Source organism: Eretmochelys imbricata, chromosome 6 (genome assembly GCF_965152235.1).
Source record: "Eretmochelys imbricata isolate rEreImb1 chromosome 6, rEreImb1.hap1, whole genome shotgun sequence".
NCBI classification, from domain to species: Eukaryota; Metazoa; Chordata; order Testudines; family Cheloniidae; genus Eretmochelys; species Eretmochelys imbricata.
Genome location: NC_135577.1, coordinates 78,748,209 through 78,770,490, shown reverse-complemented (window position 1 = coordinate 78,770,490; position 22,282 = coordinate 78,748,209). Strand labels below are relative to the sequence as shown.

The window sequence follows — 22,282 nt, the reverse complement described above, 5'->3', positions numbered from 1 at the left end:
AACAAACATTTTACACGTTACGAATTTAAACAAAAATAACCTCAATTAGTAGAAAAAGCTTCAGGATGAGTTTTTAATTATTAGAGAATAGCTGTGACCAAAACAACCCTCACTCAACACCGTGGCTACTGTACTGTACTTTCTTGTGTGGTGATAAGAAATAATGACAAGTCTGATTCCCAGATCACAATTAGCACAGTATGTCACATAAACAAGGCAAGAGGATACCGAGAAAGATCCTCTCAACTTTAGTCACTGGCTCTGTATCAGCTGCCAAATATATAACTGGCAATGGGAAGAAAATGAAGCCATAAGGCCAAAATCTCCTCTCAGTCGCACCAGTGTAAATTTGCCATCATTCAATTGACTTCCGTGGAGTTATTTCAGACTAACACTGTTGGAACTGAGAGCCAACTGGAACCCTTGTATGTGTAGCTCCTCCAGGAATGATTACATGCCTGATTGTGAATCAGATTGTATTTTCTTAAAAAAATAATCTTCCAAGTGGAACATGAGGGAGGGAATTCATGAATGTGTAACATGGAGATAAGAACATCACTCTTTCCCCAAGGTTTAGTTTTACAGGCTTTGCCTGAGGATGGGCTTTCTCTACAGTGCCTTGGAGACTCAAGCTAAATCAAGAAGGCTATCTGTACTATATTGACCCTTAAACTCATTGAGGGTGAAATTCTAGCCCCATTTAATTCAATGGGAGTTTTGCCACTGACTTCAATGAGGCTGGGATTTCTCCTTTAGAATCTGATCCCACTTCACCAAAGGCAAAATTCCCACTGACTTTACAGGGAGCTGGTTCGGGCCATTAGGGAATACCAGTAGTTCTGTAATGAGAGTTCTACAATGGATAGAAAGTATAAAAATATTCTATACTGCTTCTGGAAAACAGGTGACAAATGCTGTGCTCTTTGACAATGAGAATTTGAATAAGAACTGTGAAAAAACGGAGATTGAGACCCTTGTTATTCAGATTGATTAAATGTGTGTTATGACTACTCAGGTGAATAACTGTTCACCAACATCGGAAGGGGGGGGGGTCACAATCTGGCCAGGAGTAAGGCCTCAGGATCTGGTCTGAAGTCAGTGTATCCAGTGCAAAATTAACGTTACAGATCTTCAAAACTGTATTGGAGGTCATGTACCGATCCTCCAAACAACGGCTGAAAATGACAGCCGGTCTAGTGTGCACTGGCCTTAGGATTCCAGAGTCATTACCATCTCCTGTGAGCGGCTTGTTGTTGTTATTAGATGCCAGAAAACACTTTAGATCTGAGAAAAAACAGGACAGTATTTTGAAACAAAATCTTTATTTTTCCTCCAAATGTGGAATGTGTCATTTGTCATCAGGCACTGTCCATAGAAATATTAACATTTTAAGACAGGCTTTGCTCAAATCAAGCAATGTACACCTTGATGTTTAATGAAAATATTCAACATAATCAAGATCAACTATTCTCTTCACTCTCTTCTGGGTGGAATACATGCTTTGATATCAACTGATCACTTATGAATGACTAGCTCAGCCAGCATGATATATGAATAACTTCCTTTTCAGGTAAATCCACTACAGGTACCAGAATCAGAGCTGGAGTCTTCTCGCCCAACTGGTCTTTTAGGTAATCTTGTAGTCCTAAAACAGGAACAAAATAAATGATGAATACCTTCTGATTTTTGTGTTTTAGTCATTAAACAAATGCATTTTCGACTGTAAAAAAGTGTGTAGTTTTAAAAATGACTTACATATTATACATTTAAACAAACCACTAATTTGTAGGATTCTGAATATCCCAAATAGCAAAGGTAACAGAGGTACTCAGCACATTACTGAATTTCAATTTACCCGTACCTAATTTGTGACTTGGGGCGGTGATATGGGGGTAAGTTTAAATTCAGTGACTGTATGTTCTGAATGTCTCTTTCACCTTTCATATTTCAATATTCAGCACGTAACTCTCTAGAGTTAGTAGGTCAAATTCTGTTCTTTGCTGCATTTGTAGAACCCCACTGTGTTAAATGTTGCAGTGATGTATCCTGGAAGAAACATACCCCACTGATTTTTTTTAATGTATTTGCAAGTCACCTTTAAAATCAACAGAAGTACTGTATACCTTTACTGCTATCTGATCATAGAAGTGTAACAAATTATATTAGATACTTCGTATCTCCTTATGGAACTGTTCTATATAATGTAATGGGGATAAAGCCTCTAGGAGTCCAGAGAAGAGCAACAAATACGATTAGGAGTCCGGAGTTAATGATTTATGAAAAGATTAAAACAACTAAACACAGAATCTGAACACTAAGAAGGGATATGCCAACAATCTACAAAAGTTTAAAAGGTACAAACACCATGGAGGGAGTGGAATTCATGTGATGCACAGAGAGTGTGTCTCATTAGAAGGCTAATGGAATGGAACTAAGGAATGACAAATTTGGCTGAATATCAAGAACATCACATATAGCCTCACTAATTAAGTGGTAGAAGCCCCATCACAAAGCATTTTTAAAATGTGATTGGAAAAAGTGCTAAAAATTATACTGAAGGAACCGATCCTGGGCTGCAGGGTTTAGGTTTTAAGAGGTCTTTTCTGTCTTTAATTTCTGTAATTCTACCAACACTTCAGAACATTAAACATTCTTGGCTAGACAAACAGTGTAAAGAGGACAGAACTTAAACATTCTATTGTTTTTCCCACTGTATGTGAGACTATGAATATATAGTTCAATCAAAGTGTTAACATGTACTCAGTGAAATTCTGGCTCAGCTGAAATCAGTAGGAGTGTTGCCACCAGGGGCGGGTCTACCAACTTTGCCGCCCCAAGCAGTCACTGCCGAATTGCCACCGCTGCAACAGTGCCGGAGCTGCTGCCGAATTCCCGCCGTGCCCAGGACAGGGACTGCCGCACCATTCTGAATGCTGCCCCAAGCACCTGCTTGGAAAGCTGGTGCCTGGAGCCAGCCCTTGTTGCCACTGATTTTGGTGGAGTCAGGATTTCACCTATTGTTTTTACTGAACGGCAACAGAAGGAATACATCTGAATATCTTGTAAAAGGGATGTTACCATACAGATGTTGCAACCAGAGGAACAAACTAAGACTACTAAAATGCTGCTGAGTTATTTTGCATTGAAAATTGTTGACATTAGAGATGAACGCTGACAGAGGTGAACCTAAGATCGATATTCACTGGAGGGTCAAAGGACTTCATGTTCTGTGTAATAAGCAACTCAATCTATGTATCACCGCGATTTGGAAGTGACACACTGATTAAGGGTCAGTTGGCATTTCCATTTCAAACTCTGATTTTTGGGTGACTTCATAGTTATGCTGGCTCAAAAGGCATTGGGTCCAAGTATGCAGAAAGTTGTCAGCTCAATGAAAAAAAAAATACATTTTAAAATAGGTTATTTTTATTTTATTTTTGGTTTTTAGACAAGCAGAAACCATCCCTTCTGCCACTAACTTTTCACAGGTTTGTAGCCCAAGTCTACCACCATAAAAAACTGAGTATCATTTTCAAAGAAGATACTTGGCAAGGAGGTAGTTCTGATAGTGAACTCAACTCTTTTGGTACTTGGAGGCGACCCAAAATATTTACTTTGGAAAACTCTCTGGTAAGTTTTGAGTCAGAAAGGGCCACATTTTCAAAAGATGACTCTCCTTCTTGTTTGTGCAAACTGCATTTGCAAAATCTGCACCAAAGTTTTTCACCTTCAGTTGAATTATGGGTGAAAATCTGGGTACTTGGATCTCCCACTGTCCTATTACAGGTGAAAATCAGGTATTTAAATGGGCAAGTATTCTGTTCTGAATCTGCAGCTCATTTTGTTAGTCTAAAAACATGGGGGTAAAAATTTACAGGTGCAAATTTCACTGGCAGTATGGGAGGATGGAACTCCTGCCTTCTAAAAATAAAACTGCAAGCCAAAGTATGGGGGGAGAGGGGCACTGCACTATTAGTGAAATTGCATCAGTTCAAATGGACATAGTTAATTCATTCAAGAATACAAAGGCTACATCTTTCATCTGTTATAAATAAAACAGTTGATCCTCTAAGTCCTTTCTTCTACTAATTACACCAATTTAATGATGTGGCACTAATAAAACAAATTCTTAAGGTTTTCAGCAAACTATGATTTTAGATAAATAATAACTCAAGTCAGCATTATTTATTATTTTTTATATTAAGTAATTCTTTGCTTAAATAGCTAAGGTTTCAAGTAGCTTTTTATCAGTGCTGAATATGGAACCAATTGTTCACTTGTTTGTCGTTCCTGTAAACAAAAACACAGGGGAGTGGCTGCCGATGGTGGTGGTGTGTGTATATGGGAGTGGGGGATTGGGCATGTGTATTTGGGTGGGGTTGGAGGAGGGGGCTAGGAGGAATAAATATACTTCAGCAATGATCTATGCTAGTCCAAACTGTCTCTTTAATGTGCCCTGCACCAGACTTTTCAAGTCTGATAGAGAATTCAGTGATTCATTTCAAACGTCAGTAAACAAGCATTTATCAAAGTGATAAATACAGTATTTTCATTTTCAGTCACATGTCACTCTTCCCATTTCTACTTGGTGTTACCCCAGTGCAGATGAGAGCCTAATTCTAGGGTGCTCTCCACACCCACTGCGCTCAACAAGAATTGAGGCCCCAGACTGTCACCAGGAATTTTTCTACTTAAATCAGGGACAACTGAGGGACGCATGAAAACACACAGGAAGGTGGACACAACTGGAAATTAAAATAAAATTGACTCAAACCAACCAACCAACCAACCAGTGCTATTTGTTCTTATTGTCCTTTCAGTAACAACAGGAGATAATTCAGATCAGTAGTGCAGTGACCTTTCATACTGACCTAATACCCTTCACATTTTACCATGGCACTTTTCAACATTATAAGTTACTGCTTTTAAAGGTGGACTTCATGCTAAACAGCCCCATGAATGCAACAGCATCCTTTTATAGAATCAGTCTAACCTTTACAAAAATAGTCTTGACACGTGCGCTACAGTTGACTTTAGTAAGACCCTTAGACCCTCTTCTGCAGTCCTTACTTGTATGAGCTGAAGCCAATGAGACTGCTCCTATGGGCACTGCTTGCAAAACCAGGGCCATTATCCTGATACTTTTAGTGGCAAGCACTCTCCACCAGCTCGTTACTAGCCTGTGTTGAAATGGAACTAGCCTGTGTTGAAATGGAAAATGGTAGTAGAAAGATCATGTGTTTCACCCAGAACATAACAATCTATTTGATGTTACAACTACACTCTTCCTTCGCTTTGTAATGAAAAAGATATTGTTACATCACTTAGTTCAGGTCTTTAAATCCCTGAGCTAATAAAGCCCCATTGCTTCGGCTGTGTGGATTTGACATGAAGCATGTACTTCGAAGAGAAGCCTCACAGGGGATCAGGTTCCTAACACTTTACTAAGAGTTCTAGTCCCACAAGATGTGCCCCTGGTGCGCAGGGCACTTAACCCTTCGACCAGTACCAACATGACTATTCACAAATTATTGATGTCCCTAAATCCCTGGCAGATTGCAGACAGTTCTTGTCTCCCTTGAAGCCAAAGCATATGGCCACTAATGGGATGGATTAAAAAAAATACATACACACATTCAGTCTTTGCCACATGAATGTAAAGCCACAGAAATGGTAGAAGGTGATTGAACTGGACTGAACACTGTTAAATACATGATTAGCCTCTTGTTGTGGATCATTTCCATTGATCTATATCTGGTTTCACAGCACAGTTTAATTAAAGCTGTCTGGAAGAAGCCTGTTCCCTAAATGATCAGGCAGTGCAATGAAAAGCTGAAACATGAGGAAGCTTGAGGCCTTTAAAAAAAAAGATCCAAGTGACTGTCTTTATGGCTAACAACAGCATCAGGGAAGGAAAATACATTTCAGAAAATTAACTGGTTTTACTGCTGTTTTGTACCAGGCCCGAGAAATCAATTAATTTTTTTCCAAGTTTGTTCTTAGAATAATACAATGGGTTTTGGGTAAATGCAGAATTTCAAAACAAAATGTGTACAATCTACTTGCTTTATTCTGGATAAAATCCTCTTGCTCAGAATAAGCACTGTGCCTATTAAATAAAAACACCTTGATAGAAAAATCTGATGAAAAAATAAAAATGAAATAAAAGTAAACTGTTTCCTGAAGGATGATCTGTAGTGATTTTCTCCTGCAAAATTCTAGTTTTCTAAGGAAAAATCTGGGCATCTTATATACTTTGATACTTAGCTTTTGATTAGTTCCTTTATTATCTCTCTTCCTTCACTGTCCTAATGATATTTTTAAAATCAGTCATGTTGGACATTCCCCTTGAAAAGTATATGGGCCAGATTTTCAAAACTGCTAAGCTCCTGACAGCTGGGGGCAGATTTTCAAAAAAGCTCTGCTCCCATTTCGGAACCTAAACAAAGTGGCCAGCTTTTCAAAAGGACTAAGCACACTGCAGGTGGATGGAAAATCTGGCCATAAATACATTATTATATGTTCTTATATTTTTATTTCAGGATTTTAAAGTTGGGATCATAAGATTTTGCAATCAGGAACACAAACAAATACTAGGAGAAAAGAGGATCTGAAAATGGCTACACATGGAAAACCGCGAATGGCACACAGGCCTGGTGCCAGTAACTACTGATTTCTTATCCCGGTTACAATACCAATTATCCTTGGCCCCTGTGCAAGTCACAAGGTCTCTTTGTCTCTTTCTCATTTGTAACATGAAGCTAATGCTGATTTACCTACCTCTCATGGGAGTTCAATGGTTAATAATGGTTTGTAAAGCACTGTATATGTGATTATTATTAAACCTATAATTTTATATAATTCAAACTGCTTTACATATTTTAATGTGTACCTTTGGCATTCATGAGTGGGGCAGGTTTGGCACAGTGGAGGTATCTAGGTGCTGTGCAAGCTTCTTCATACCGCACTTCTAATGCACTTCAATTCTGAACTTCAACCGTCCTGGTGTTCCCTGCCTGGGGCTCTGCTCTGGATCAGAGGCTACCAATCGTGCTGAATTGTTAGGTGGTTTTCTGATGTGGTGATATGTGTGACAAATGTTCACCTGGGATTAGGGTGAGGCTGCAAACTCATTTTTAGTGGGAGCTACACTAAGTTAAGATTTAAGAGTAGGATGCCTTAAGTAAAAGCAATCAATCCACTTGCCATCTAACCTAAAAATCCAAGCTATGTTGTGAAGATTTCACAAGTTGCTATCATGTTTTTCTACACTAACATTTCATACATGATACATTTTCAAAAGGTTAAAAAAAAAAAAAGCTCGGGTCTATTTACAAAAATGCACATGCAAAAAAATAAAGCTATAATTGCAGATACAGTTACTGTGATTATATGTGGAAATGAGTCTATATCAGTACTAATAGCCGGGCAGATGTCAAAATAGCCATTTAGAGATGCTTCTGTCTGTTTTCATGAGTGCAAATAAGTAGACCTTAATATTGTGCCTTTGAAAAATCGTCTCATCACATTTATTTATTTCTGTCTATGGACCCATCCCACTTGTGTGGATTCTTGCTGCTACAAAGTTTTCCCATTAAACCTGTTTCAGTTAGAACAAATATAATCTCCTTTTCACATAATCATATGGCAGATGAGAATAAACTTTGGACAGGAAGGACCAGGGCAAATTCTCAGAGCTGGTGCACTAGTGATTCAACTTGTTCCCAGTTCGAAAGAATTGTCTCTATTTCTGTTTGTATGACACTGCACCTGATGGGGCCACAATTGTCCACAATAATCACTGTGCCCTTCTTGGGCACTACCAAAATGCAAACATTGATTATTATATGGGACCACAAGGGCTTTATGCAGAGAAGGGGAGGTGGCACAGAGAGACAAATGACTCCCCGTCCTCCAAAATGTCCACTGAACAGGTGAGGGTTCCATCCTGCTCACACACATAACAGCTGAGGGCTCCATATCCATCCACAAAACAGCGGGGTGGGACAAGAGCCAACAACATAGGGCATTACTGCCCTCCAAGCATTGAAGGACCTTAAAGGCGACTGGTCTCCCCTCTGCCAGTCTGACCAACTTCCTATCTCTTCTGCTGAGATGGGGGTGGGAGGGAAGGGGGCATGCTCAAGGATGGGGCAGGTGTGAACATTTACAAGAATCTTGCTCTCCTAGAGCTGAGTCACTTGGCTGAGAAAGTGGGATTTTTGTAGCTAATAAATTTTTCAGCATCTTAAAGACACTGAATAGAAAAAAAGTTATTTTTAGAGTCGGTTCAATTGTGGACCTGTCAGTTTTGGCAATGCATCGCTTTTATCAGGCCGCCAAGTTAATTTGTTTTGTTTTTTAGAGTAAAGTTTGCTTAAAGACCAGTTTCAGAGAAGTTACTGACTGGGGGTGTTAATTAATGCTTTGCAGACTCTGCAGGGTTTGGTTTATGATCATTTTCACTTATTCAACCCTGTAATTCAAGTCACAAGGGAATGGGAGGTAACCAACCCCGTTCTGTTCATTTGAAGGTTTGACTGTGACTAACTCAAACCTCTGAGAGAATCTCTCTTCCCTTCCTCCTCCTTTGGGGCCCTAGCTCTGTCCCTCTTCCAGACAAAATTAGTAATAGCACTTACACTTATGTAGAGCTGTATAATTTCAATGTTATGCACCAAGATATACCCTAAGAACATCCTTGTGAGTTAGGTAAGGCGTCTGATGATATTTTCAGGGGCAGTGGTCCTTATTCATAGATCTTAAAGAGGGTGCCATGTAAAAGCTTCTCTCCTCTTGTATTTTTGTGAGGTGTGGTGGTATACCTGTAAGACCACCTTCTAGGGAGGAGTGGGTCAGCGTGTGACCTGAGCCCACCCTCAAGGTCAGGAGGGGAAGGAAACACTTTTCCATTCCTGCTGCTGCCACACTAAACACAAGACCACACAGCAGCCCATGAAGTTTAGTGCACTAGCTGAGAAACTTCCATGAGATTCTATGCTAAGCCTCATGGCAGGTAGTGTGAGCCACAGGAAACAGAAATGCTGAAAGAGACAAACAAAGAGAGGAATAACATACAATAGTACATGGTGTGCGTGAAACTTGGAGAAATGGGATGAAATAAGTGAAGGGATGTGAATATCAAGAGAAACGTCCTGACAATAAGATCTACTAGTATGTGGAGGAAGAAACCAAGTCACATGGGACATTTAAAATTAGAGCTGACAAAGTATTAAATGATATACTGTAGAGAACATTCCTACATTGGCGAAGGATTAGACCAGTTGACCTAACAGGTCTTTGCCATCTCTAATTCCTGTGATAGACTGGCTTGAGAAAGAGAATGAGGCTGGCTGTAGGAGGAAGAACTTGAATGGAATTCCATGAATTCCTGTGCTGTCTGATATCCTCTCCTCAAGTACATGGACATGGACACTGAGGTTTGACAGGAATGTTTCACAAAGATCTAATATCAATGTGCCAGATGCACCTACACTGCTGTAGGAGTAAGAAAATCAAGCAAGATAATCAAAATGACACATTTTTTCATATGGATATTTTTAACAATTGTAATTAGAATCTCAAATAACATTCTTAAGATATTTATGCCCCACGTAGCTCTTTCTGAATATATGTAAAACCATCTTCCCATAATACACACAAACAGTCAAATTAGGTATTTTATCATGCATATCAATGGCAGGTCATGGAAAGAAATGTGACTCTTTTAAAGAAAGATAAACAAATGCTTGCTGAGCTCCTCTGCATATTAGTTATGGCTATTTTTTAGTAGACAAAATTAAGTTCTAGCTTTCATGATCATTTTTTCAAGCTGCTGGCTGTAGTTTAGAAAATAGCACAGCAACAGCATGTAACAGTCTTTGCTGGTATTCTTCGTTGATCCATATTTAGCATTGTCCTACATAAAGGTACTGTAAATAGTCAGCCTACATAAGGTTAAAAATGTGCACTCCTGTTTAAAATGTCATTAGCCTTCTACACTGAATAAAGAAACACTTAAACATTCCCTTCCAATACTCACAGGGAAGGCTAAATATAATTTCCAGGGGAAAGGAGGAACTGAACTTTAGTGAGTATGATTGCTCCGCGAGCACCAGAGCTGAAAAGTGAAAATTTCCATTTTTTTTTAAAGGCATGACAGAGTGCAGAAATCACAAGCCTATTTTCTTTGTATACCATCTTCCAGTGGCCTCAAGACCTATATAAGTTTCTCTCTCTTTAACAGAAATATGGTTACTGAGCTTCTAAGCTGTGTTCAGTCTCTGGGGAGGAAAGGGCATAATGCTACCAAGTTGGGATGAAGTGTGAATGGAGACAGACTATTACAAACATATACAATAGTAAGGACCAATTTTTCAGTGGGCATTTAAAAATCACTCGCCGTATTTGCAGCTCTTGTTTGCTCACACAGAAACCTGAATTTGCCTGTGCAGATGGAGCAAGCTGCATTACTCACTACTGGTTCACACACACAACCACCATGCAAATATTGTGGACCCATTTTTAGTAGTAAGTTGAAAATTTGACCCCCAAATTATCAAATGAAATAGCACATGTGCAGTGATGACAACATTTGCTTTTTCACCTCGGTGGCTGAGTTACAACTGCTTACCACTGCCCAGAATCTCAGAGCACTGACTGACACGGAAATTACCTGGCACAGATTTGCAAAATCTGGGACAGTTGGTAGCTATGCCCTTCAGGTAAGGGTTGGGGAACATTGGTGGAGCACTGTGTAGGAAGCTCTGCTTGTGCCTGCTGGTAAATCAAGGACTTTTATCTCCAGAGCTGTCAATCTGGCACCTTTCACAAGTGTTAAATTCACTTACATATTTTTTAAAAGAAGCTGTCATGAGACATACTGAAGCAAATATGTCCTTCAGTGGTTACACATGGACTCAGTTGTAACAGTGTTTGTTAAGTGCTTTGACATCCCAGGATGATATGTTCTGTATAAATTCAACATTTGTTGGTTTGTTCATCCACTTTGCTAAGTACTCTCTAAAATCTGCAGTCTTTGGAAACACCAGACCGGAGATAATGTGATCTAAATTGGACCACAAAAGATTCATATATAACTCTGGCAAAAATTACATGCATGTATTTGGTGGTAGACTTTGGCCTGCAAACAACAGAAAAAGTGTCTGAAAAATATTTTGTGGTCCAACAATTAATTCTTTTCAATTGTTATAGAGAGGATCATACATGACAAGTTGTACAAAGAACACCTTGTATCCTTCAAATTAATAGGTGATAATGTAAAATAATACTGATAAAGCAACACTTTTTAGTTATTATGCCCGACCCTCAGGTAGTATACATTAGAGCTACACTGATTTACACCATCAAATGAACTGGTCCATTATCTAGATTTCATATTTATATATAGTGCCATGTGAAAGCTAGTGAGGTTATTTCTAAATGTTTACTGTTCTGAACATTTAAATCAATCTACTGCACTAGAATAAAGAGTATACAATGACAAACCAAATAAAACTACACTGGAACACGTTAAATACATGATTAGGTTGTTGTAGGTATTTTCTATTGATCCAGATCTGGCTTCATGGCACAGTTTAATTAACGTTTTCTGGAAAGGGGAATGGATGGCTCAGGATTTTGGTCCTGGAATACACAGCCTTCCATCAAACCCAGAACCAGCCTGTTAGTGACTGAATTCATTACTACTGTATCTCATGACTTACATGAAATAAGTTGGAGGAATCTTGATTAAGTTACTAGTGAGGTTAGGCAAATATTCCCTAAAGATTACCAATATTTGAGTTTGGATAAATAGATCAATTACTGTCTGGCACAGCTTGAGCACCTGGGTCTCCTCTTCCTCCCCATAATCGAGGAAGAGGAGGCAATCTTTAGCTCCCATCTTATGGCCTCCAGGGTAGGGGAGTGAAAATCACTGCACTGGCACCCTCCTTGGAAGGAAGGGGAAGAGCAGTGAAAATCTCACATATCTCATCAAAGGCTAGGACAGGGGAAGTCCCTCCCCTGGCTTCCAATAAAGTGAGACCTATTAGTTAGATATATACTTGGGGGAATGGGATAAAAATAGGGAGATGTCTACAGCTGAATCCAAAAACAGCCAAATACCTGGACATGGCCTGAATTTTCACCAAGTACTGACTGCTGAATTGCCAAATGTTGGGCTGTATTCACATACCTAGCACCAAATTATTAGTAGTATAAATTATGGCAGTAGTGCCTCCAGGCCCCAAACAAGATTGAGGTGCCATTGTGCTAGGCACTGAACAAACACGTAGAAAAACACAGTCTCTGCCCCAAAGAACTTACAATCAGATGAGGTAAGACAAATGGTGGGAGAAAGGAAGTATCATCCCCACTGACATATGAGGAACTGAGACACAGAAAGATCTTGTGATTTTCCAAGATAACACAGGAAGTTTGGGGAAAGCGAAGAGCTGAACTCACATCTCCTGTCCCCCGCCGGTCCACTACATAGAAGACCGTCCTTTCTCTCCTGATTGATAACCTACGCGTCATCCTTGCTGACATCTCAAGAGAATGGTCAAGGACCTTGGGCCTGAACTACCTCAGCTCCAGAGGATTATCTGTTCTATAATCTTATGAGAGTTTAGAAACCCAGTGTTATTATATATCAAATATTAGATTATATAACAAAAGGCTCTACAACTGGAGAAAATGTATAACAAAAAAGTTAAGAAAAGACAAGCACCCTATGAAGTTGAAATTATAAGAAAGATTAGCACCATATTGTATGGATCTCAGTCACCTCTTTTTAAAAAAGGACTTCTATGAAGAATCTTTTAGCATTATATAAATTATACTGTTTGGCATAATTTTTGTAAACTGGTTTGATTTGTAGCCACATGTATGGGAAAATTAACTACACTATCATAAATAGAGTATTCTAAAAATAAAAGTAAAAAACCTGTCTGGAAGAGACCTACTCCCTAAGGGCTCTTTTCAGCACAGAACATGATTTCCACATGTGCTGCTTCCGTGACTCAGCACCAACAAAGACAAAGCAACATCAAACTGTTTCATGACACTGGCCCAACAGAATTACCAGTTCTGGAGCCTTATGCCACATCTCCACCAGTAACAATAAGTTGATGTTAGCTCAAATGGATATTGGATTAATGAAATTAAGAATGCTCAGAAAAAAACCTGACGTGACGTTCTAATCACTTTTAAGAAACATGAAGAGTGAGTGATGGAGAGATGACCTTTAACTAGGCTAGGAAGATTCCTCCACAAACAGAAACCCAAGCCATGAGGCACAGTGAAACAAGGTTTTGTAATATTTTTCTACCTGTTTCTGAAAAGATGTGATCTGTGGTACAGTATCTGGTTTTAACAATGTAGCAGTACTGCTAGAGGGTACTAAAGTGTCCAATAAGAGATGTCAGTTTCAAAGTAAGGCAAAGATGTCCATGTAACCCTCTCTTTGGTCAGCACTGATACTATACGCCATGGGCTTTAACTTGTCAGTGAACATCAGACCATCTTGTATTACGGAACATGGTAGTGAGAAGGACAATCTACAGAAGGCCCTGAAATCATTTCAAAAAGGGGCTGTGTTCTCCAATTATATTACAATTCCAGTGATCTACCAATACATACAACACAACTTTATCTCAGTTGAATTAAGTATGATTTTTTAAAAAGTTTCTCTGGGCCCTTAAAGGTTATTTTTGAGTTGTACTGAGGTAGAGAGAGTCATTGGAATGAGGTACACCACCTTTTGCTTCTGTGCACAAGGCACACGTGGAAAGGAAGGAGGAAAATAAAACAAGCTCAGTTTGGCTGAATTTTTGCCAAATCACTTTGCTGGGCACAGCAATCTCACCTGCAGCCTGCCATGAGATCATCTGTGGTCATTAAATCCCTAAACACTGAAAAGGTGAAACATGAAAGAAGCTTAAGATATTTTTGTTTAGTTTTAAAAAATCTACCTATTTTATTTATTTAACAGTACCAGAGAAGCAGAGGGAAAATAATTAATAATATTAACTGGATCTGCACATGTGCATGTCAAAGGCTCATGCAGAACAAATCAATCTCTGTAACATGCCTTTTCTTCTAGTTTTAGCAACTAATTTAGGTAAATGTGCAATTTTCAACCGATACACAGATTTGTATCCTGATTTTCAATTACTGGTTTCCCTCTCTACTATGAGCAATAAAACAAAATATTAAAGTAGTAAACTATTTCTTGGAAATACAGACATTGGCAATTTATTTTTCCAGAGTTCCAGCTCTCTCTCTCTCTCTCTCTCTCTCTCTCAGGGGAAATCTGGAAGATTTAAATTCATTCACTGATCCTTAGCTTTGTCACCATTCTCTTCCCCTTTGACCTCTTAGACATTTTTTGTTTGCTGTAAGAACTCCACTGACTTGTTTGCAAATTATAAATCCTATTGTGCCTTCCTTTTTGTCAAACCACTGGCCAGTATTTTTTAAAGAAACTCTCTCATGGAGAGTTTCATTTTCAAGGCCTACTGAAGATTTACAATATGCTAAACTGGGCAAAAACTTTGTGGTAATCAGCACAATACATTTTACACTCCATCATAATCATTTTTTTCTGCCTCTGTGTCAATAAAATCTTTCCCCCTTTTTACAATGGTTTACAACTTAAATAATTTAATACAACAGTAGTTATATTTTTATTGCAAGCTTATAAAACTTGTACCATAAGTCTCTTCCATGCAATACATTAACCAAAAAACTGACAGAGGAGAAGGGGAGCTGATGATTAATAAAACTGTAATTCAGTCTTGAAATTCTGAACATGTCATAAACTGCTTCTGCTTCACTTGCATACTGTAGATACCGTCAGAATTTCTCAAATGAACTCCTTCATTGTATTTAATCTTTCCTTATCTGTTATTTTACTGTATCTATAATAGAAACAAAAAGGACTTCACATTTCATACACCACCTTCTGTAGAATGATCAGCTAGTGGTCCAGGGGAACAGGCACAGGAGTAAGAGTCAAGAAATACAGATTCTCTTCACAGCTCTGCTGTTGACTTGCTGTGAGACTTCAGGTAAGTCACACAGGCAAGGTGAACAAGGTATGTAAGGACATGCCTAAATTTACTCCCACTGATGTAAAGGTAGGCATGTGCTCAAGTGCCTTGCTGAATCGGGGCCTTGGTGCGTGACTTTCGGAAGTGCTGAGCACCTGCAGCTCCTGTTGTCTTCAGCTGTAGTTGGGGGTGTTCAGCACCTTTCAAAAATAGGCCTTTAAGCTCTCTGGTGCCTCAGTTTCCCTGCCTGTAAAATGGGGATAATAATACTTATCCACCTTTGTAAAGTGCTTTGAGATCTACAAAAGAATAGCAGTATCCAAATACAAAGTATTATTGTTATTGTAAGTACTGTAGGATCTCTGAGAGTTCATGCAAAGATACTGTTTGAGTGTCTTTTATGGGGCTTTATATCAAAATAAAAGGTTGTGTCTGTATGTACAAAACACTTCACTATATTTGTAGGAATAAACACAGCCTGCTCCTGCTTAGATTCCTTTGCACACAATATTAATTAAAATAATAAACATTAATCTAATCTTTTGGTAAAAGAAAGTGTTATGCCCTAATGATTTGTAAATGCTAACGATTTGTGTCAGAAATACTAATGCCAGGAGACATATACATATTTATTTAAAATGTAAGGACAAAGGTAACTAAGGTTAACCTTGAAGTATATTCTTCATGGTCTATGTTGTACGTGCTATTTTTATTCTGCACAAAAACAACATGGGAAAACCTTTGTACTAAGATTTTTAATAGACAAGAATGTATAGTTTTGTCTAGGTAGAGTGTTAGAATTTCTAAAGCCAAACATGAGAAATGAATGACCTGAAAAGTCATATCTTGATGGGCTTGCAAATATAAAATACATAATTAGTTCTGTAGTTGCAAAACTCAGTAGTCCTAATATTATTAATATACAGATCATTGTTTACTCTGTCTGCATATGTGATTAAGATATCACATAGTAGATACAATCAAGCATTTTTAATTTTCAAACTGATATCTTGAGCAGAAATTCACAATAACCTATGCTGCTACCTTCCACCTCACCTCCACTCCCAATAATTTACAATTAATCCGCACACACAAAAATCTAAGTTTAAGAACTGCTGCCCTTCTGTCCAAAGTGCCACTTGCCTTCTGCAATAAAAACAATACAGAAACACTTAAATATCCCTCTGCATATTCCCAAAGCAAGAATAAATTCCTTCCTTGAGTGGGAGGATGGAGTTGAACTATTATGGTCGTGACTGCTGGGGGATCAACATATTCAGCTGAAAAGGCGGAATTTTCTGTTTATCCACAAGTCTAATAAAGTGCAGACACATTGAAATTAGTTCTGCACACTGTCTCCTAATGATGTCAACCCCTGCCTAGATAGATCATTCTCTTTGTAGGGTGAAGGGTGACAGACACTGCTGTGCTCTCCTAGGTTTGATTTTTTTCTCAATATGCTAATCATGCAATGTTCAGATGAATTATTGTGATCACAAGAATACGAGACACCTAGATTAAACAATAAAAGTAACTAAAAGTCTTTCCCCCCAAAAAATGTGTAGGGATATCACTAAGTTAATAGGTAGGTAGGATACTGGACTGGAAGAATTGTGTGAAAGGAATCTTGATAGTTTCAGTCCAGTTCATGGTGGATGGATTTTTGTTCAATAAAAATATTCCAAATCAGCTATAAAGACAATGAGCTCAAGACTACTGTTGCATGAGGGCCCCTATGAAATAACTTTCAGTGTTCAAACCAGAGGTTGCACAATGGATCAGCTGAATAATGTTTTTGTATCCAGTCACAAAAAGAGCTATATGTGAAGTATGTCACATTCACTTCTCTATTCATTTGCCTATCAAGTTTGTGACTCATTGATGAGTATTGATCATTTTCATTGGAACGATGCAAACTATGAGTCTGATTCTGTAACCCTGTGGTCAAATGTGTACTCCCAGTAGGCTGAGTGGGGTTACTCATGCTAGTAAGAAATTGTTTGTGGAAGGGTTCGACAAACAGCTCATAAATGCTAATAAGAGAGAAGATGACCTTTTAGAAGAGTTAATATTAGACCGATATAGATAAGGTTACAACATATCTAAAGAATACTTTGGTCCCAAAATAGAAATGTTTGAAAGTCATGTGTTACTATTGGCTCCTTACTGTATAGCAGATCCTGAAATCAATATGCTGCACTGGTTCAGTAAATGTGTCTCTTAACAAGTTAATAAAACAGTGATCCTCACACAGTCTTTCCATCAAACTTTCAGGGGGAAAAATGAGAATATTAAATGCACTAGGATAGGGAAGATCTGCTCCATTTGCTCTGCAATGATAATCTGTTACAAAAGAGGATTTTTATTATTAATTCTTTGCCTTCTGGGGATATTATAATTTCCTAGAATGTAGAAATGCCTTAAGCACAGCAATTTGCTGAGGTAGACTGAATTTCAAAATGTTTCAAATGAGCTGATAAACAACTGCATAATTAGCCATTATTTGATCTGTACATTACAGATACCCAACCGAACCAGCCAATGGATAGGTAAATTGTGGATATTGTTTTAAAAACTAAGAGCCAGTATTATATTTTGACATGCATCACAACTTTTCTTGTAAAGAATTAAAAAGCACACTTCTTATTTTTTCTTTAGAAATGCAGATTATTCTATCAACTAAATCCTTGGGGTCTTAATCATTAAACATACTTCTGTGGATGAATAATGAGGAGTTTATGGACTGAATATAACTCATACACTAAAAGCAATTAGATTGAAAGATTTTTTTTTTCAATTAAGTAGTTACAAATCCACTACATACACATTTATACTCAAGACCCGATGTACTTTCTGGCAAGCTGGACACAAACTCAGTTGCAAGGTCCTTGGATTCCGTAGCACTCTGCCAAGGCAGCTTCGTTTTTGTTACAAAATGGAGGTTTTCCATGCTTATGAGAAGGAATAGTACAACTATTATAGTCTAAAATACATACAATATTTACAATGACTACACTCAACTCCAAGTAGAATGTCAAGATGGCGCTGGAGGTTTTGGCAACTAGCTAGGGGTCTTTTCAGGGGTCAGTTTGAGATTGTGGAATAAGCACTCTAGCTGGCTATTTCTGCTAAAATCATCAGCAGTGAAATGTTGCCACTTGCAGTTACATCTTTAGATTTCAGAGTTAACAATCCATTGAGATGCATGTGAACAGTTCACACGGCTGATAGCTATTGGGCCAGCTTCTGATGTCAATTATATTAGTATCTACAGATTTAGGAAAACTAAACTGCACTGATTTACACATGGTTCACATATTCAAGGTTATCTTCACAAGCATGAAGGATGGATATATAAATTTAATTATAACGATAGCTCAAATTCTGGAGCACAGTTCAGCAGCGATTGCTTGTATGGCAAATTTTGTGTCCATGCAATTGTAGAATGCATGTGTCCTGCTTATACCAATCCATCCTGCTTTAAGCAGGATGTTCAATATCTTCATAAATGATCTGGAGGATGGTGTGGATTGCACTCTCAGCGAATTTGCGGAAGATACTAAACTGGGAGGAGTGGTAGATACGCTGGAGGGCAGGCATAGGATACAGAGGGACCTAGACAAATTGGAGGATTGGGCCAAAAAAAATCTGATGAGGTTCAATAAGGATAAGTGCAGGGTCCTGCACTTAGGACGGAAGAACCCAATGCACAGCTACAGACTAGGGACTGAATGGCTAGGCAGCAGTTCTGCGGAAAAGGACCTAGGGGTGACAGTGGACGAGAAGCTGGATATGAGTCAGCAGTGTGCCCTTGTTGCAAGAAGGCCAATGGCATTCTGGGATGTATAAGTAGGGGCATAGCGAGCAGATCGAGGGACGTGATCGTCCCCCTCTATTCGACATTGGTGAGGCCTCATCTGGAGTACTGTGTCCAGTTTTGGCCCCCACACTACAAGAAGGATGTGGATAAATTGGAAAGAGTCCAGCAAAGGGCAACAAAAATGATTAGGGGTCTGGAACACATGACTTATGAGGAGAGGCTGAGGGAACTGGGATTGTTTAGTCTGCGGAAGAGAAGAATGAGGGGGGATTTGATAGCTGCTTTCAACTACCTGAGAGGTGGTTCCAGAGAGGATGGTTCTAGACTATTCTCAGTGGTGGAAGAGGACAGGACAAGGAGTAATGGTCTCAAGTTGCAGTGGGGGAGGTTTAGGTTGGATATTAGGAAAAACTTTTTCACTAGGAGGGTGGTGAAACACTGGAATGCGTTGCCTAGGGAGGTGGTGGAATCTCCTTCCTTAGAAGTTTTTAAGGTCAGGCTTGACAAAGCCCTGGCTGGGATGATTTAATTGGGGATGGGTCCTGCTTTTGAGCAGGGGGTTGGACTAGATGACCTACTGAGGTCCCTTCCAACCCTGATATTCTTTGATTCTATGATTAAGCTCTGCCTTGGATGTGCAACGTAGCCTGGGCTGTAAAAATGAAGGCTTCCTCATCCTTATAAATATAATGCTAATACGAAGTGAGAAAATACAGTCAATCCTGAATAAAAGACCATAAAGCCACAGATGTAAGTCTTCTTATAGCAGAACTATTTAAGTATAGCTAATGTACAGCTAATGTTAGATATGTGTTTCTAGTAATGTTAGTAGATTTAGATCTATGTTTCTCCTTACCACTCCCACTTCCCAAGAGGTATTAATATAAAAATGTGATGTGAGCAGGAATCTTCCACACAAAGTTTTCAGCTGAGAAGAAGTTTAAAAGAAATGGATCAGCTGTATGGTTATACATAAAAATGGCACCTTTTTACTCAACAGATCTGCTCCTTGTATGGATTGCATTTGGCTTGTCTCTGCTAACTTTGAAAGCCTTGGATGAAAGACTGGTCCTTAAACTTGTCACTGTGGCAGGACTAAATATTATCCAACTTGGACCACAGGCCAAACTTAATGTTAAGGGGTAAAAGGAAGGAAACATCTATCTGGCAGTGTGATTACATTAAAAAAAGAGAATTGTTTAAAGCTGTTCAGGAATGTGGAATATTAGTAGTAGCCCTGGACATAGGTGGACATTCATGGAGACAGTTAGCTAGCAGAGTTTAGGTGGGGCAGTCAAAGGTGCACAAGAAAGGCAATTAGATACCACCCCTACATATGTAATAGTATAAACACACACACACACACACTTTACAGGTAAAAATACGTTGCTAATCTTTTTAGCACTGCATAACCAATTCAGTTAAGAGGTAGTACATCGGAATCTATCCTGGCCCACACAAATATTATCTAAGGGTCACAGTATCTCCTCAGCAGGCAGATCTCCCCCTGCCTTAATGGAAATGTGAGAGTGCTGCCTCAATGATACCTTCATCCCCACTTAGTGGAATCCTCTGGAAAACCATCTATTGGAGCCCTATGAGGGAGGTGCTCACAGAGCTTGGGAGGTGGGACGAAGCTTTTGAGAGGGAAAGAACTAGCACTTTCTGCAGTACCTTCTCCTGCACCATAGACCCACATGAAAATCCATGAAGATAGACCCCTGAGGTTAAATCAGGTTGGAGATGTATTAACTCTCTCAAGATAACCTCTACTAAACAGTCTCAAGTGGTCCCAGCATAGAGCAGCACAAGCTCAAAGAGTCATGCTGGTAGGTGTGGGGAAGTAGTAGAACTGCTGAAGGAAAGCCATCCATACAGACAGTTCTTCTTGCTTTGGGGGACCCCTGCCTCTGGATCCCACCAGGATCTGAGGGACTGGAAGGCCTCTTCCAAATTTAATGCCCCCTGCAAGCCTTCATCTCTAAGAGGGACTAGTGAGGTTAGTCTTGAAGAGGTTTCCTGTCTCTCAGGCCCAAATGGTTTCTCCACAGGAAGAGATGATGTGATCTTAAGTTCAATTTGCAGAAGGAGTAAGGCTGCAAGCTCTCCAAAGCATGAATCTTGTCTTAATATCTATATGTATTATGCCTACCTAGTACATTGTTGGCACTATACCATATAGCTAATCTAGCTAAGGTATTTATGTAGCATCTACCTCTGTTACAGCTAAGTGATGCACAAAATTAAGACGTGTAAGAGCACAGATCAACAAGATGAATGAGATGTAGTATATACTGGAGCCTTTAAAAAAACTCCAATAAATACATATAACAACATTCTCACCTGCTGCCTGAAATGCTTAAAACTGCAGTGTGGAACATACTACAGTATAACAACTGAGATGTACTCCTTCAGTTTTAATAATGCTATCTGGCAGCCAATTAGTCCCTAATACAATTTCATCCTTTGTGGAATTTTGAAAGAAGTAAAATGTAAAACAGCCAAAATAGTTAATTGGACCCTTGGGGCGGGCGGGAGGAGGAATGCATGGATGAACTATTTAACTTTGAATAAATGATTATGATGAAGAAATTATAGTATTTTTCATAAAGCTGTTACCAATGTGAGTTTAAATATGAAATATTATATATTAAATGCAAAAACTAGTATTAATGAAATTCAGAGGCTGAGAAAGCAAGCACTCAAAAGTCAGGGAATTCTAAAAGTTAAAGGTTGTTCCCAGAAGATTAAATTTGATCACAATGAACATTCTGCATATTTTATGGTATACCTTAATTGCAGGCTATACTGCACTTAACAAAAAAACTGGAAAAGAAAATGCTACATATTGTAGGCTAATGCTGTCCTCAGTTACCCAAATGGAACTGAGTGGAGAAATTGGCTAAGGATGGGTAGTGTGAGTAACCAATATGGGAACAACTTTAACTTTTGGAATTTGCTGACTTCTTCTATTCCTTTATTTCTAAACGCTACCATTGCAGTAATGTTAGTTTTTTGTTATTTAATTTCCCTCTGTTTAAAAAAAAATAACAATAAAGGAGAAAGAAAAAAAGAAAGACATGATTTACCAGCTATAGTTGTGAACTGTGCTACTTTTACCAGTGGTACTGATACGCTGCTTTAAACAGATGCTCAGTTGGGTAGCACTTGTTGCTAAAGTAATGTAGAGCTGGGCCTGGACTAAAGGAGTTAAATTCTGGCCCCATTTTAAGTCAATGGCAAAACGCCCATTGACTTCAATAGGACCAGGATTTCAACCAAGAGGCACAAGAAAGCTCCCAAGAGTGTACAATAAAGCCCATAAGCACTGTAGGCTAATTCTGAAAACCTTATTCAGACCGAATTCCTATTGACTCAGCTGGTGTCAGTGGGAGTTTGGCCTGGT

The 22,282-nt window shown here is 38.8% G+C and overlaps 1 protein-coding gene across 3 annotated transcripts in view; it reads right to left on the bottom strand.

Moving 5' to 3' along the window:
- Positions 1-1,305: 1,305 nt before the first annotated feature.
- DPH6 (diphthamine biosynthesis 6) overlaps positions 1,306-22,282 on the bottom strand; it is a 367,209-nt gene continuing 346,232 nt past the window's right edge. For all 3 annotated transcript variants that reach the window (XM_077818948.1, XM_077818949.1, XM_077818950.1), the window contains one exon: positions 1,306-1,645. In XM_077818948.1, coding sequence (XP_077675074.1) covers positions 1,530-1,645 — 116 coding nt within the window. In that variant the 3' untranslated portion in view covers positions 1,306-1,529. The remainder of the gene's footprint in view (positions 1,646-22,282) is intronic.